Source organism: Sorex fumeus, unplaced genomic scaffold (genome assembly GCF_029834395.1).
Source record: "Sorex fumeus unplaced genomic scaffold, SorFum_2.1 ptg000007l, whole genome shotgun sequence".
Classification (NCBI taxonomy): domain Eukaryota; kingdom Metazoa; phylum Chordata; class Mammalia; order Eulipotyphla; family Soricidae; genus Sorex; species Sorex fumeus.
In genome coordinates this window covers 5163832-5181868 of record NW_026606064.1, presented here as the reverse complement: position 1 = coordinate 5181868, position 18037 = coordinate 5163832, and the positions used below count along the sequence as shown (strand labels likewise).

General features: G+C 38.0%; 2 protein-coding genes across 2 annotated transcripts; both read left to right on the top strand.

The window, feature by feature from the left end:
• Positions 1-431: 431 nt before the first annotated feature.
• Positions 432-1370, top strand: LOC130043602 (olfactory receptor 5D18). The gene has a single exon (XM_056136014.1). The coding sequence runs from the start codon at positions 432-434 to the stop codon at positions 1368-1370; it is 939 nt and encodes a 312-aa protein (XP_055991989.1).
• Positions 1371-7839: 6469 nt separating this feature from the next.
• Positions 7840-8775, top strand: LOC130043993 (olfactory receptor 5L1-like). Its single transcript, XM_056136554.1, has one exon. It carries the CDS (start codon positions 7840-7842, stop codon positions 8773-8775), a length of 936 nt encoding a protein of 311 aa, XP_055992529.1.
• The last annotated feature ends 9262 nt before the right edge of the window (positions 8776-18037 follow it).

Below are 18037 nucleotides of genomic sequence, written 5' to 3'. Positions count from 1 at the left end.
CCCTAACCTTTCACTTTGAGTCTATGTCTGCCCTAACTATTCAAATGTGTTTCTTGCACATAGCAGAATATTGAATTCGGTTTCTAATCCATCCTACCACATCGTTTCTCTTCATTGGTGCATTTAAGTAATTGACATTGAGTGAGATTGTTAGTAAATATAAAATAAACAAACTCATGATAAAGTTTATATCACCTTCTAAGAGTTAGAAATCACAATTGAGAAATATCCAATATTTGTATTAGTTTCAACTGAAATTATTAAATATAACTTTTTAGAATTTGGGATTTTTAGTATATCTTAAATAAAAACGTCAATATAAATTGTGAAAAATATATTAAGAGTCTTCTATTTTTGGTAAGTAGGAGTTAAGCAAACTTCTTATGTGCTCACTTTTTTATCTTTGCTTTCAGATTCTGAGCATCAGAACAATGTCCCTGGCAGAGAGAAATAAAAGTGGCGCCACATTCATTCTCTTGGGCTTTTCAGATTACCCAGAACTCCAAGTCCCTCTCTTTCTAATTTTTCTGATCATCTACAGTGTCACTGTTGTAGGCAATATTGGGATGATTGTCATCATCAAAATCAACCCCAAACTGCACACACCCATGTACTTTTTCCTCAGTCACCTCTCATTTGTTGATTTCTGCTATTCCTCCATCGTTGCTCCCAAGATGCTGGCGAACCTAGTCATAGAAGACAGAACCATTTCTTTTGTGGGGTGTGTGGTGCAATTTTTTTTCTTTTGTACTTTTGTGGTTACGGAGTCTTTTTTATTAGCTGTGATGGCCTATGACCGCTTCGTGGCTATTTGTAACCCTCTGCTCTATACAGTCGCCATGTCCCAGAAACTTTGTGTTATGCTCGTTATTGGATCCTATGCATGGGGAATATTATGTTCCTTGATACTCACATGTTCTGCTATCAATTTATCATTTCACGGTCTCAACACAATCAATCACTTCTTCTGTGAATTCTCCTCACTGCTCTCCCTGTCTGCCTCTGACACGCACATCAACCAGTTGTTGCTTTTTATTTTTGCAACCTTTAATGAGGTCAGCACACTTCTCATTATTCTCATGTCTTATGTATTTATTGTTGTCACCATCCTCAAGATGAATTCAGCCAGTGGGCGTCGCAAAGCCTTCTCTACCTGTGCTTCACATCTGACGGCCATCACCATCTTCCACGGCACCATCCTCTTTCTCTACTGTGTGCCCAACTCCAAAAACTCCAGGCACACAGTCAAAGTGGCCTCCGTTTTTTACACCGTTGTGATTCCCATGTTGAATCCTCTGATCTATAGTCTGAGAAATAAGGATGTGAAGGATACAGTCAAGAAGATAATGGACACCAAAGCCTTTACTTAATGAGCATGTTTGTTTGTTTGTTTATAAAAGTTAAGACATATATATAAAATATGTCCATGAAGGTTGACTTTTAAAGAAATATTTATTTTATTTTATTTTATTCTACTTTTTAGAGAGAAGGTTTTCCTTTAACAAATTCCTCAACTTTTACTTGGTTGGGCAAGATGCAATCCTATTTTTTTTTTTAAATCACAGTGGTAAACACATTTACAAAGTTGTTCCTGATTGGATTTTAGTCATATAATGTTCCAACACCTATCTCTTAAGTGTACTTTTCCCAACACCAAAGGTCACCCTGCCTGCCACTAAGGCAGACACTTTTCTTCTCTCTCTTTCTCACTGTCTGTCTCTGTCTCTCTTTTTCTCTCCATCCCCCTTTCCTTTTGGGACTTATGGTTTGCAATATAGATAATAAAAGGTTATCAGGTATATTAAAGATATATTTAAAACATTTGAAGAATCATCATATTAATGACAATAGAAAGAACATAGATTTTGTTTACAATACATTCAAATTGACTGCAAAAGAATCAATGATCTCTCACATTCTAAATTTTAGCTACAAAATTGAAATAGCTTAGTTTATTTCTAATCAAGATTAATATAATGTAGATATTAAGTAGACTACCTTTTATAATATCATTAAATATTATTTATTGCCTTTTCTTAAAACACATCCAAAATAGAGTAGGCTGTCAACAAACACAGAGAGTAAAGATTTCTCTTATAAAAGTATAGTTAGCTGTTAAGGTGAATTATTTAATATCTTTTGTTTTATAGTGAACATTTTCAATACTGAAAAATCCAGTGTTGACAGTAAAGCAGTTAAGGAAGTTTCTAGTGTCGTTTTGGTATAAAGTAAAAAAATGGTAAGCTTCATAAAAAATTTGAGAAAAAGAAAGTTCCAAATATTTTAAGGAACTTAGTGAGATGCCTTCAAAAATAGATATTATTTTAACTTAACTTTAGATAACAGAATAATTAGACTTTTAAGAAAAAAATCCAACACATATTTTTCTACACCAGACAAAACCATTACAAAATAAAGTAGGGGAGAAGGTAACATTGATTAAATAAACACAAAGAACTTATATTGAGCAAGTTAGAATGTAGATATGTAAATAACACGTTTATGTGTATATCTGTACACACTCATTTGTGTATGTGTGTTTGCTGTTTTCTATGGTTACTATGATTTGTATAGATTTCTATGATTACTATGATTTTTACAGATTACTTGGCCTCTCGAGAAAATCAATGGGAGGACAGTGACAGTGATAGTGACTTGGCGTGAACATAAAATTGATAATACAGGGTCTATGCACTGAATGAATGTGCTTTCAGGAACTTCAATATTGCGTTATGATATTATGGACGGTCTCTATAGAATGGATCTCAGAAAAACTCATATGCAGAGAGTACTTGTGATGATTCTTGTCTAACCTGTATCTCATACTAACATTCAACCTATTAGAACTTAAAAAATTTCATCCACACATTTTCTCAATGTGATTATAACCTCTCAATCTTTGACCACTAACTTATACCTTTAAAAAGTGGCTTGCAATAGTATTTTAAGTGTTGAAAACTTGCCTCCATGATCTTAATAAAAATACAATATAAAGCAGGTAATATTTAGAATTAAGAAGTACCTCATCAGCAAATAAAAAGTATCAAGTCTTTCTAAAGTTAACAGTACACACTTCACTGTTTCTGTATTCACTACATCTGAATTAAATGTCAAAGAAAATATCACTGTGGTGGGATAAATAAATTTCCAGTTATTTTTGTGAGAGAGAAAAGATAATCTGGACAACAGTTATAAATGCTGTAGATATATTTCAAAACTTAAAATTCATATCATTCAATTTATGACTAATGATCTTGTAATTTGAAATATTTGCAGTTATGTCAAATTTATATGTACTAGACATGTCTAGAGCTAGTTAAACAAGGTTTCCTACAAGTGGGTTTTTCCAGATGCTACAAAGAATTGTTTTCAATGCCATTCTTTATGGAATTGCTTTTGTGTTTCTGTCATGAAACTTCTTCAAGGGATGCTTTTTTTGACATGTTTTAGGGTTCACTAAGAAAAAAAATAAATAATATTAACTGAAACTGTTACTAATCTTCTATAACGATGGTTTTCAAGATATCATCGGCTGGGTAAAAAGATATGAATTAGTTATTTTTGTTTTCCACAGAAATAAATATGCATATGTCAGGGATAAATTACATATAAGTGTGTGGAATTGAAGTATTATGATAAAAAATCCTTTGTTCCTCATGATAATTATTTTTTAAATTATTTATATGACTTTGTTTTGGAAAGTTTACTACTAATCTTCTACATGGTTATTCATGTGGTAATATGTGAATGGCTAAGAGAAACCCTTGCTTTTGAAATATAGGAATGGATGAATTATGGGGCGCTAGATAGAAGCATAGGCAGAAATATTCTTCAAATATAGAATACTATAGAATGGATTCATTATAGCTATCAGATGAATCGAAACTGCTTGTAACTCATTATATCACTTAATCACTTAACTTCCCGTTAGTCGTCGATTTGCTCGAGCGGGCACCAGTAACGTCTCCATTTGTCCCTGTCGCGTGCTAGTGTAGCCCAATGGCATCTGTTCACACCGGGAACATGAAGGGCCTCAAAACGATCGTTCATGATCTTGACGAAGAAGTCTGACCATCTGGTAGGTGAGCGGCCACGCGGTCTTTTGACATCCCATGGAATCCAGTCGGTAACAGCTCTAGTCCAGCGGTCGTCTTTAAATCTCATTACATGACCAGCCCATCTGATTTTCGATACCTTGGCAAATGAGACAACGAGACAGCGTCCCTGATTCTTGATCGTCGACGGATGTCAGAACTCCGGATTCTTTCTCTCATTTGAGTGAAACGTGATATTCCAAGCATAGCTCTTTCTATTCTTCTTTGGGAGACCTGAATAGCGTTCTCATCTTGTTTGCTTAGGGCCCAGGTCTCTGAGGCATATGTTAATGCAGGAAGAACAGTGGAATCAAAGAGATGTGCCCGGAGCTGGAGGTTCCTTCGTCCTCTTAGCTATTTCTTCGACGTTCTTGAAGGCGTTCCAAGCCGCTCTCTTCCTCCTGCACAGCTCGGGTGCCAGGTCATTTGTCATGTTGACCTCTCGACCTAGGTACACATAGCTGTTGCTCATTATATGCATCATGGAATTCTTTATTTGTTGAATAAATGCAAGATAAAAATTAAAGGCAGTAGTTTGAATATAACTGTATTTGAAAACAATATAGTCAGAAAAGTGTGGTATCAGGAAAGAGATCTTTGAGGCAATCCATTTAATAGTATCTGATATAGGGTAAGGAGATACTGTTGGAGCATTTTTTTTTTTGGTGAATCAGCCTCTTCATATAGTCACAGAAGTGGCACAAACCACAAGTATATTGAGCCATTTCATCATATCAGTGAGCTATGTGGAACAGCTTACACATATCTATCTGTCCTGATAAAATTTTTACAGGGCAATGGAATTGTATTTTTGAAAGTATATAGCAGATATGAAATTGTAGCAATTATGAGCTATTATTATTTACAGTAAAAGAGGTTCATCTTTCCTACTCCTTTGGGATATTTTATAAAATACTGGGATGACTTCAGACCCTCTTACTCCAGAAGGAGCTTTTTCACATAAGGCCAGCAAGGTTTATAAGATCTATTTTCTTCTTTTTACAGTATTGGGTCATGTCTAGCAGTGCCCTGAGATTACTCCTGGCTTTATTCACAGGCATAACTCTTGGCAGGGCTGAGGGGACCAGATGGGATGTGAGGGGTAGAACCCAATTTGGCCACATGTAAGGAAAACACCTGACCCACTGGACTAACTCACCAGTGCCTAAAAGACCTATTATAACTCCCAATGAAACAATTTGGTAGCATACAGTGCTCTGAAATTCATCATCAACCTTGGGAAGAATCAGGTTGAATTAAAATACTATGTACTATGTTGTGATAATGTCAGCCACTTGCCTCAATCAATTTAGCGTTTTAATTGAATCCCAAGGCAGGGATGTTTTCTGGTCTCTCATTGCTGTCCCAGAGAGATCAATGATTGCTTTGAGAAACCAAGGAGCCCTGAGCCCGAGGGATCAATATTTGCCAAACATAAAGCCTATAACACTTTCCATTATAGCATCCTCAGAACCAAGAGAAGCAAAATTTGTCCTACAGGTTTGTTGGTTAAATCAAACTTGGCTTTTGGAGGATATGAATATGAGGAGTCTTTTTTTTTCAATCTAGAGGATTATTCTTAGGTTTTCTTTTTTTCTAGTTCTACACTAAAGAATGAATTGCAGAGAAGGGGAGTCATATTAGGTATTTTTCAAATCTTGGATTACCTCTCATTATTAAAACATGCTTTAAGAATGGCCATATCTTGAGCAATACTTTAGGAAAATAGTTTTATTTTATAGATTGACAGAAAAATCCAAGAAAAATCGAAATGATATATCTATAGAATCAATAAGTTTTTGTTTTGAAACAGCATTTTATTACAAAACCAAATATTGTCTAACACTTGTCATTGTGAGAGAGAAAGGAATGTAAACAAACGGGGTTACATACATGATTTAGCTTTCCTTCCTTCTATTTTTAACTCGTTGCATCACCTGTGAAATCTGTAAAGTTAACAATGAGATTCTCCTGAATCAAACTACAATGAGGGACCTTTAGAACGATACAGAGAGGTGCACAGACACAGGTCTGTAATGGAAAGGAGGTATATTTTATTCTTGGTCAAAATACTTTGAAATGTGTCTTTTAAGCTTCCCTCTCAGACTTGACACCAAAAACACTCAGGGAGATATAATTTGATGCTCACAAGTATTGTCATCTATGTTGTAAAGAATGGGTTGTGACGTTTTAAGCAGTGCCACAAGTACCTATCTACCACTTCTCAACAGTACCACTCCCCTGGGGGCTGCCAAATTATATCTAGAAATTGTCAATGTCTATGAGAATAAAATTAGCCTCTGTTTCATACCAACTTCTTTTAAAAGTAATCATCAGCCTGCCTGTATTTTTTGCCTTTTACTATACAGATGTTGAAATAGAAAATAATTATCAAGATCAAGTATAAACTTTATTATAAAAAGACAATTCATTTTTGCTAATCATTGAGAAATTCATGCCATCAAATGATTATTTGTCTATAGAGGTGGGTTTCTTAACTCAAGTAGGTTTCTCTCTGAAATATTGTAAGGTCGGAGTAGCAGGTTTTAATCCAGATTCAGTTTATTTTCTAAGAAAAACCAACAGATATCTGAATAGTCATGTGTATACTTATTAAGAGACAGAAAATGTCAAAGAGTGTTATTATATTCTGTTGGCAATTTCTATACCATAAAGGTCATGAGTGCCCATGTGTCTTATTAATTGTATCATACTTTCTTTCCCACAAAATTGTGATAATCCAGGAAAATATTTACATTCTTTTAAAATAAATTAAAAGAAAATATTAAGGATTCATGAATATTCTGAGAAATAAACCTGAAACAAAACATACACAGATTGTTTTCTATGTGTTAAACATTATTATTTTTAAGTTAAAGTTTTTATCATAAATTAATTTTACTTAGACATTCAAACTATTAAAATCCATAAATTATAATGCCTTAACTATTATAGTATATGCAATATACATTCATATATATAATAAATTTTACTCATTCTCCTTTTATTTTACCCAATATATGTCCTACTACCATAATTAACATTGTTGCAAGATTTTTCAAATTAATTTTGAGCTTGTGTTTGATCATTTCTTCAAATAGGTTTAAAGCAGTGAAATCATTTGTCAGTAAATCATTATGAATATTCTGATTATATCATGACAGAAAGTTTTAACCAAGAACCAACTCACAGAGCAGTGGTTTACATAGAACATAATGTTCATACTAATTTTGTAAGAAAAAAGGTTTCTGCACTAAAAATATTAATGAAAAAACTCCCACAAGTTGACACTTTATAAAAAAAAAGTCATGACTCTCTAAAATTTAATAAACAGAGAAAAATAGTTTGTATTTTTATATCTATTACTTGTTGCAATCTCAATAATTTTAGCACTTATTAAAGTGTCACAAAGAAAAAAATTATTTGAATTTCAAAATAATATAAATAATTAGTATGTATTTGTAACAACTTATTTCCAAGTTCTAAACTTTATGGGGTTTTTTAAAGAATAATTTCGCTCCCTGTGGATTTGAAAATAATTTTTGTGTCTATAAACTACATGCACAGATATATATGTCAGAAATCTTCTGATCTTTGCAAAGCATTATTCGATTTCTTTGTGGAAAAAAATGGTAACCCTCTTCTTTCTTTTTATGTCTTTGTAGGAGACAGACAAGAAAATGGCTTTAAGATCAGAGAATGTAGAGTAAGTGCTAAGAGTCCTCCAACAGCAGTAAATTGGGACATGGATCAGAATAACTGCACTGCTGTGACAGAGTTCATTCTCCTCGGATTAACAGAGGTGCCGGAACTAAGAGTTTTGCTCTTCCTGGTGTTTCTCCTCATCTACGGGATCACAGTGGTGGGCAATCTGGGGATGATCTCACTGATTCGGGTCAGCTCTCGACTTCACACTCCCATGTACTTTTTCCTGAGCCATTTGTCCTTTGTTGATTTCTGTTACTCCACTGTCATTGTGCCAAAGATGCTGGCTAATATCATAATGGAAGAAAAGGGCATCTCTTTCCTGGGATGCACCACACAATTCTACTTGTTTTGCACATGCGTGGTAACTGAGGTTGTCCTCCTGGCAGTAATGGCCTATGACCGCTTTGTGGCCATCTGTAATCCACTGCTGTATACAGTGGCCATGTCCCAGAATCTCTGTATGGGGCTGGTGTCTTGTTGCTATCTTTGTGGGACTGTTTGTTCTCTGATCCACTTGTGTTTAGCTCTTGAAATCACATCCTATAGATCAAACGTGATTAACCACTTCTTCTGTGATATACCCCCACTCTTATCTCTGGCTTGCTCTGATGTCAGTGTGAACGAACTGTTGCTCTACATTGTAGCCACTTTCAATGAGCTGAGTACCATTGTGATCATATTCACCTCCTACTTGTTTATCCTCGTCACCATACTGAGGATGCGCTCTGCAGAGGGTAGACGCAAAGCCTTTTCCACCTGTGCCTCTCACCTCACAGCCATTGTAGTCTTCCATGGAACGATCCTTTTCATTTACTGCAGACCCAGTACCGGGGACACTACTGATACTGACAAAGTGGCTACAGTGTTCTACACTGTAGTGATCCCCATGCTGAACCCCCTGATTTATAGCTTAAGGAACAAGGATGTGAAAGAAGGTCTCAGAAAAGTGGCGAGCTCCAAGATCTTTTCTTAGATATCATTTATTAGCAAGACTCAGGAAGAAGGACAGAGGCAGGTGAGGGTGAATGGGAGAGCTGCAGTGTTGAAGTACAGAGAATAGCAGTAGGATGTAGATAATTATGAGTGCTTATTTTTAATTTACTTAAAAGTTTGTTCCTCTTCATGTTATAAATATGAGTCAGCACACTATAACATACACAACTCTTTTTGTTTACATTTATCTTATATTACATGCCTCTGAGCCATAGTACTTAAGACGCATTTATTGTTTTGTTTAATATTAATATGCTTAATGAAGAGCCCTTGCTAATCAAATTTTCATAACATATGAAGGAAACTGTGATTCATTTCCATATTCATTTCTATATTACAATGAATAACACATCTTTGTTAAGTAAGTAATATTAAGGATAGTATTTCCATATGTACATATCTATTGAAGTTTTTATATATTTTAATTTTATTGCTTATTTCTCATTTTTCTTACATTTATTGTGTCAGTTCTTGGTGAGTATTGAGCTTCATAGAGAAATACAATAGAGCAATTAAAATTTATCTACAGAAATATTTTGAAAAATAAATGCAATGTGCAAAATGTTAGAATATTCTCAGGTAACAATTAGTTTTCTCTCCATTTTACTTATGCATTAATATATAAGTAGTTTATTTCTGTATTTTTCTCTATCACTGTGTTATGTCTCTACTTCTCATACACACAATAATTAAAATATTCTGAACAGTGCATTTCTGATTGGGTCACTTTTATTTTTTTTTTTGCTTTAACTAAAACTCATTTGTGGATAAGACACTGTCACGTAAATATATTTGATATATGTATTTTATTAATATTATTTAAATTTAATCATGTGTGATACACAGTTACAAAGTTTTCCGTGCATGGATTTCTGTCGTACAATGTTCCATCAAATATACTTTCTGCAGTGGACATTTCTCAGTGTGTATATTCTCAGTTTCCTTCCCGAACAACTCCCACCGCTTTTTCTTCTTCTCTACTATTACTACTTCTCCTCCTTGTTCTCCTCCTCCTCCTCCTTTCTCCCTTTCTCCTCCTCCTCCTCCTCCTCTTCCTCCTCCTCTTCTTCCTCTTCTTCCTCCTCCTCCTCCTCCTCCTCCTCTTCTTCTTCTTCTTCTTCTTCTTCTTCTTCTTCTTCTTCTTCTTCTTCTTCTTCTTCTTCTTCTTCTTCTTCTTCTTCTCCTCCTCCTCCTTCTCCTTCTTCTCCTACTTCCCTCCTCCATCATCTCCTCCTTCTCCATTTCCTGCTCCTCCTCCATCTTCTGCTCCTACTCCTTCTTCAAATTCTCATTCTTCTCCTTCTCCTTCTCCTTCTCCTTCTCCTTCTTCTTCTTGTCCTTCTCCTTCTCCTTCTCCTTCTCCTTCTTCTTCTTGTCCTCCTCCTTCTCATACTCCTCCTACTCCTCCTTCTCCTCTTCGTCCTCCCCTTCCACATCCTTCTCCTACTTAATTATTCTTCTCCTAATTTTTCTTCTCCTTCTTCTCGTCCTCCTCCATCTCCTCCTCCTCTATCTTCTCCTCCTACTCATTCTTCCTCTTGCCTTTCTTCTTCTTATCCTCCACAGTGGTAGGGTGTTTGCCTTGCACGCAGCCAACATGGCCGACCCGAGTTCGATTCTTCCGCCCCTCTCTGAGAGCCCGGCAAGCTACTGAGAGTATCTTGCCCGCACGGCAGAGCCTGGCAAGCTCCCCGTGACGTATTCGATATGCGACACACAGTAACAACAAAGTCTCCAATTGGGACGTTACTGGGCCCGCTTGAGCAAATCGATGATCAGCGGGAGGGCCTTTACCTTTACCTTTACCTTCTTCTCCTCCTCCTCCTCCTCCTTTTCTTCCTCCTCCTCCTCCTTTTTATTATTATTATTATTATTATTATTATTATTATTATTATTATTCTCCTTATTCTACTTTTCTTTCTTCTCCTCCTTCCCTCCGCCTTCATCTCGTCCTCCCTGATCTTCTCCTCCTATACCATCTACCTATTCTCCTTCTTCTTCTTCTTCTTCTTCTTCTTCTTCTTCTTCTTCTTCTTCTTCTTCTTCTTCTTCTTCTTCTTCTTCTTCTACTCCTCCTCCTCTTCCTTCTCCTCCTCCTCTTCCTTCTCCTCCTCCTCTTCCTTCTCCTCCTCCTTTTCCTTCTCCTCCTTCTTCTTTTCTTATTATTATCAATATTATTATTGTTATTATTCTCCTTATTCTACTTATCTTTTTTCTCCTCCTTCTTCTGCCTACATCTCCTCCTCCTCTATCTTCTCCTCTTACACATTCTTGCTATTCTCCTACTTCTTCTCCTACTTCTCCTCCTCATACTTCTCCTTCTCCTTCTATTCTTCTCCGCCTTCACCTTGTTCTTCTTCTTATAATAATAATAATAATGATAATAATCCTCCTCCTACTACATTTCCTCCTCCTCCTTCTTCACTTTCTCCTTGTTCTTCTTCTTCTTCTCCTACTTCCCTCCTACTCTATCTGCTCCTCCTCCTCCATCTTCTCCTCTTACTCCTTCTTTCTGTTCTCCTTCTTCTCCCTCTTCTCATTCTTTTCTACTCCTCCTCCTCCTACATATCCTCCCCCTCCTTTTCATCTTACTCCCCCTCCTTCTACTTCTACTTCTTCTCATTCTTCTTCTTTTTCTCCTCCTACTTTCTTCCTCCAGCATCTCCTGCTTCTCCATCTCCTGCTCCTCCTCCTTCTACTCCTCCTATTCATTCTTCCTTTCCCCCTATTCTCTCCTTCTTATCCTCCTCTTCCTCATCCTTCTTCTTCTTCTTTTTCTTCTTCTTTCTTCTTCTACCACTATTACTACTATTCCTTCTCATACACATACTACTCTCCTTCTCCTCTCTCTCCTCCTCCACATTCTCTTTCTACTCCTTTTCTCCTTCTTCTTTTTATCCTTCTTCTTGTCCTTATTCTTCTACTCTTCCTCCTGCTCCTGCTCCTTCTTCTCCTCCTTCTTCGCCTTCTCCTCTTCCTCCTCCTCCTCCGTCTCCTTATATTTCATCTCCTTCTTCCCCCACTTTTCTCCTCCTTCATCTTCTCCTCCTGCATCTTCCTCTCTTCCTATGTCTTCTCCTACTAATCCTTCTTCCTCTTCTCCTTTTTCTTCTCCTCCTACTTCTAATATTTCTACTCCTCCTCCATTTTCTCCTCCTCCTATTTTTACTCTTCTCTTATTATTCTCCTTCTCCTACTCCTCCTTTTTACTTCTTATTCTTTTTCTTCTTCTCCTTATTCTCCTTGTAAGTCTCATTCTCCTCCTCTTCCACCTCCTCCTCCCCCTCCTCTTCCACCTCCTCCTCCCCCTCCTCTTCCTTCTTCTTCTTCTTCTTCTTTTTCTTCTTCTTCTTCTTCTTCTTCTTCTTCTTCTTCTTCTTCTTCTTCTTCTTCTTCTTCTTCTTCTTCTGCTCCTCCTCCTACTTCTCCTCCTTTATTTCTCCTCCTACTCCTCCTCCTCCTTTTTCAATTTCTTCTTCATCTTCTTCATTTTCTTCTTCTTTTTCTTCTTCTTCTTCTTCTTCTTCTTCTTCTTCTTCTTCTTCTTCTTCTTCTTCTTCTTCTTCTTCTTCATCTTCTTCTCCTTATTCTTCTTGTTCTTCTCTTCCTCCTCCACCTATCTCCTCCTCCTCCTCCATGTTCTCTTACTACTTCTTCCTTTTCTCCTTTTTCTAGTCCTACTTCTTCTCCTTATTCTTTTACTCTTCCTCCTCCTCCTTCTTCTCCTTCTACTCATCTTTCTCCTTCTCCTCTTCCTTCTCCTTCTTCTCCTTATAATTCACCTCATTCTTATCCTCCTTTCCTCGTCCTTCACCTCCTCCTCCTCCTCCACCTTCTCCTCCTTGTCCTTCTTCCTCTTCTCCTTCTCCATCTCTCCTACTCCTCGTCCTTCTTCCTCTTATCCTTCTTCTCCTTCTCTCCTACTTCTCCTCCTCCTCCTCCTCCTCCTTCTTCTTCTTCTTCTTCTTCTTCTTCTTCTTCTTCTTCTTCTTCTTCTTCTTCTTCTTCTTCTTCTTCATCTTCTTCTCCTTATTCTTCTTGTTCTTCTCTTCCTCCTCCACCTCTCTCCTACTCCTCCTCCTCCATGTTCTCTTACTACTTCTTCCTTTTCTCCTTTTTCTAGTCCTACTTCTTCTCCTTATTCTTTTACTCTTCCTCCTCCTCCTTCTTCTCCTTCTACTCATCTTTCTCCTTCTCCTCTTCCTTCTCCTTCTTCTCCTTATAATTCACCTCATTCTTATCCTCCTTTCCTCGTCCTTCACCTCCTCCTCCTCCACCTTCTCCTCCTTGTCCTTCTTCCTCTTCTCCTTCTCCATCTCTCCTACTCCTCGTCCTTCTTCCTCTTATCCTTCTTCTCCTTCTCTCCTACTTCTCCTCCTCCTCCTCCTTCCTCCTCCTCCTCCTCCTTCTTCTTCTTCTTCTTCTTCTTCTTCTTCTTCTTCTTCTTCTTCTTCTTCTTCTTCTTCTTCTTCTTCTTCTTCTTCTTCTTCTTCTCCCTATTTTTCTTCTCCTTGTTCTTCTCCTCCTCCTTCTCCTCCACCTCCTCCATCGACTCATCCTACTCCTTCTTCTCCTTGCCATTCTTCTTCTCCTTGTTCTTCTCCTCCATCTTCTCCTCCTCTTCTTCCTCCTCCTACTTCTTCTTCTTGTACTACTGCTCCTCGTCGTCCTAATTCTCCTCCTATTTCTCCTCCTCCTCCTCAACCTCCTCCTCCTCTTTCTTCATCTACTTCTCCTCCTCCTACTTCTCCTCCTACTTCTCCTCCTCTTCCATATACTCCTCTTCATCTATCTTCTTCTCCATATATCCTACTACTCCTTCCTCTTAACCTCCTTCTTCTGCTCTTCTCCTCCTTCTCCTACTCCATCTCCATCTCCTCCTCCTTCTTCTCCTCTTACTCCTTTTTACTCTTCTCTTATTATTCTCCTTCTCCTCCTTTTTCTTCTTTTCCTTATTCTCCTTCTACTCCTCCTACTACTACTTCTCCTCCTCCTTCTCCTCCTCCTCCACCTCCTCCTTCTTTTTCTTCTTCTTTTCCTTATTCTTCTCTTTTCTCGTCCTTCTCCTCCTCCATCTTCTCCTCCTACGCCTTATTCCTCTTCTTCTATTCTACTCCTCCTCCTTTTTCTCCTCCTCTTCCGTATCCTCCACCTTCTTCATCTACTTCTTCTACTTCTTATTTTTATCTTTGTTCTCCTCCTTTGCTTCTCCTCATTCTCCTCTTCCTCTTCCATCTTCTCCTCCTCCTTCTTCTTCCTCTACTCTTCTCCTCCATATTCTTGTTCTCCTTTTAATTCTCCTTCTTGTCCTCCTCCTCCATCTCCTTCGCATCCTCCATCTATTCTTCTGAGTCATTCTTCTTTTCCTTTCTTATCTCCATCTCCTTATTCTTCTACTCCTCCTTCTTCTCCTCATTCTTCATCTCCGTATTCTTCTTTTCCTTATTTTTCTCCTTTCCTTCTCCTAAATCTCCTCCTCCTCCATCTCCTCATCCTCCTCCATCTTCTCCTCCTACTCCTTCTTCTTCTTCTCCTTCTTCTCTTTCTCCTATATCTCTTCCTCCACTTCTCCTCCTCCTCCTCCTCCTCCTCCTCCTCCTCCTCCTTCTTCTTCTTCTTCTTCTTCTTCTTCTTCTTCTTCTTCTTCTTCTTCTTCTTCTTCTTCTTCTTCTTCTTGTGCTTCTTCTCTCCTTCTACTTATTTTCCTTATTCTATTCTCCTCCTCCTTCTCCTCCACATCTCTGTCCTCCTCCTCCATCTTCTCTTCCTACTCCTTCCTTTTCTCCTTCTTCTCCTTCTTCTCATTATTCTTCTACTCTTCCTCCTGCTCCTACTTCTACTTCTCCTCCTCCTTCTCCTTCTCCTCCTCTACTCCTTCGTCTTCTTATACTTCATCTCCTTCTTCTCCTCCTTTTCTCCTAATTCATCTCCTCCTCCTGCATCTTCCTCTCCTCCTCTATCTTCTCCTACTACTCCTTCTTCCTCCTCCTCCTCCTCTTCTTCTTCTTCTTCTCTTCTTCTTCTTCTTCTTCTTCTTCTTCTTCTTCTTCTTCTTCTTCTTCTTCTTCTTCTTCTTCTTCTTCTTCTTCTCCTATTTCTCTTACGACTCCTCCTCCATCTTCTCCTCCTACAGCTTTTTACTCTTTTCTTATTATTCTACTTCTCCGCCTCCTCCTTCTTCTTTTTCTACTTTTTCTTCTTTTGCTTAATCTTCTTCTCCTTGTACATCTTCTTCTCCTCTTCCACCTCCTCCTCCCTCCCTCATCCTCCCCCTCCTCCTCCTCCTCCTTGTTCTACTCCTCCTCCTCCTACTACTACTTCTCCTCTATCTCCTACCCCAAGTCCTCCTCCTCATTCTTCTACTTCTTTTCCTTATTCCTTCTCTCCTATTCTCCTCCTCCTCTATCTTCTCCTCCTATGCCTTATTCCTATTCTTCTTCTCCTTCTTCTTCTCCTTCTCCTCCTCCTCCTCCTCCTTCTTCTTCTTCTTCTCTTGCTTCTCCTCCTCCTTCTTTTTCTTCTTCTCCTCCTCCTCCTACATATTCTACTTCTCGTTATTCTTCTTCTCTTTCTTCTCCTCCTTCCTTACTCACTACATCTCCTCCTCCATCTTCTCCTACTCCTTGTTCCACTTCTCCTTCTACTTCTCGTTCTTCTCTTTTTCTACTTCTTCTCCTCCTCCTACTTCTCCTACTCCTCCCTGTCCTCCTCCTCCATCTTCTCCTCCTGCTTCTTCTTCCTCCTCCTCCTCCTCCTTCTTCTTCTCCTTCTTCTTCTTCTTCTTCTTCTTCTTCTTCTTCTTCTTCTTCTTCTTCTTCTTCTACCTACTATTACTACTACTTCTCCTTCTACTACTTCTCTTCCTTCTTCTCTTTCTTCATCTCTTCCTTCTCCTCCTCCTTTATCTCCTCCTCCTTCTTCCTTTCTTTTTCTTCTCCTTCTCCTCCTTCTCCTTCTTCTCCTTCTTTCATCTTCCTTCTCCTCCTCCTTCTCCTCCTTCTCCTTCTTCTCCTTCTTTCATCTTCCTTCTCCTCCTCCTTCTCCTCCTTCTCCTTTTTTCTTCTGCTCCTTCTCCTTTTCCTCCTCCTCCTCCTCTTTCTCCTCTTCCTCCTCTTCCTCCTCTTCCTCCTCCTTTTCTCCTCTTGTTCATTCTAACGTTTGCAAGACAGGTATTGAAATGTTCTGATATTTGTCCCTTTACCTAGTTTCAGCATTGTGTTCTTGTCCATAGTGATTGTTTGCAGTTTCCAACATCTTTGTTGTAGTGATTTCTTCCCTTTCCCAACTGTCATTCCATGCCACCACCCATTGTGGCAAGCTTCTAACCTTGGACCATTCTCCTTGGGCCTTGTTTCCGCTGTCCTTGCGTATTCATGTAATATTATGTTTTCTAATATCTCACAAATGAGTCCAATTATTCTATATCTTTCCTTCTCCGTCGGACTCACTTCATTCATCATGATACTCTTCATGTCCATCCATTTATAAAATGTTGTCACTTTTAAGTAGGTTTCTAGTGGACTTTTAGGAGTTAGAACATTTTAATTTTATAGTGTATTCTATTTATCTCATAACTACGCAGACCCTGGGAATGAGGAACATTTCCATAGAGCTAGGATAGTGAATTCTCAAAGACTAGTATGCATAGGGTCCTTGAAACAAAGTCATCCACACAGGGCATAGACTTGTAATCATATGACAATGTACATTAGTCATGGTTGTATAGAAACTGATGTAATGTGCCTACATGCACTAATGAGCAGGTGGTGAAGGGAGTTAAACTACTGTTATGACTGGAAAGAAGTTGCTGAAAGTTGTCCTTGAAGCTCTAAGGTAGAGGCCAGGTGAAGATTTGCTGACACCTACCCAAAGCTGTATGCTTCCCAAGTGTCAAATCATTAGTCACCAGCAAATCAAGGCCAATTACTCTTAATGCTGTATATTTTTAAATTGAATTCTAAACATAGCGACTGTCTTTTAAGTTTATCAACATTATTATATAAAACTTTCTTAGCTGGTAGACCTTCTCCTATTATAACTTTCTGAAGGAACTCTCATGCAGCACTAATAACTGATACCTGGGAAGTGTAGGTCTTGGTTATGATATAGGGAAGGATGAAGTTATAAGGATTATTAATGACATATCACCGTTGCATATCACCATTCCTCTGCATTAACATACGCCTCAGAGACCTCTGAAAACAGAATGAGAATGCTATTTCGGTCTCCCAAAGAGGAAGCAAAAGAGCTTTGCTTGGTGTATCACGCTTCACTCTAGTGAGAGAAGGAATCCATAGTTCCAACCTCTGTTCAGGATTGAGAATCAGGGTTGCTGCCTCGTTTGCCAACTCATCAAAAAACAGATGGGCTGGACACATAATGCAATTTTGATACAACCGCTGGACTAGAGCTGTTACCAACTGGATTCCACGGGATATCAAAAGATTGTATAGCCGCCCACCTACAAGATGGTCAGAATGAATGGTTTGAGGCTCTTCGTTTTCCTAGATTTTTCTAGAGTGAGCAGACACCATTGGGCTACACTAGCTCATGACAGGGATGAATGGAGACGTTACTGTTGCCAGCTCTAGCAAATGGATGACTAAAAGGATGTCAGGTGATCAAGTGATCAGAGTGGCAATGTGACATGTGAGCCATATATATGGCATCAGTGTGTAATAATGGAATAACTAGCAAGATCTACAAGTGGCATGTATGATTATAAAATATTTCACCCTTGAGGGTATTAAAATACTTCCTGGTCATATTCCTGTGAGATTAATTATCATGTTTTACTCTACCTGTAGTATTCAATTAATTTCAATGTAGTTTTAAACCATAGAGATTAGGAGTCGGATTGAATTGTTGAGGAACCATTTCCCCAGAGTGTAAATTATATTATAAAGGGATCACTGTGTACTGCACACATTGAGATATTTACAGAACCAGGATCAAAATGTTAATCAGTCAGGTTTGTTCCTAAAACTATGCTTTGGTCATTTAAAAATGAAAATAAATATATTGTACCAGACAATGTCTTTTTAAGATGCCTAAGTTAAATTGCTTCTAATTACAAAATATTTTACTATAATCAGTGTACTTGTTCCCTTCCTATTTAAAAAATGCTTTTATATTTGTATATTGAGGAACCATTGATATTGAAATTAGAGCAAATTCCTCTGTAGGATCACACAGATGTGTGTAGTGGCATATATAATAAAAGTAGTACTCTATTCTCTTTC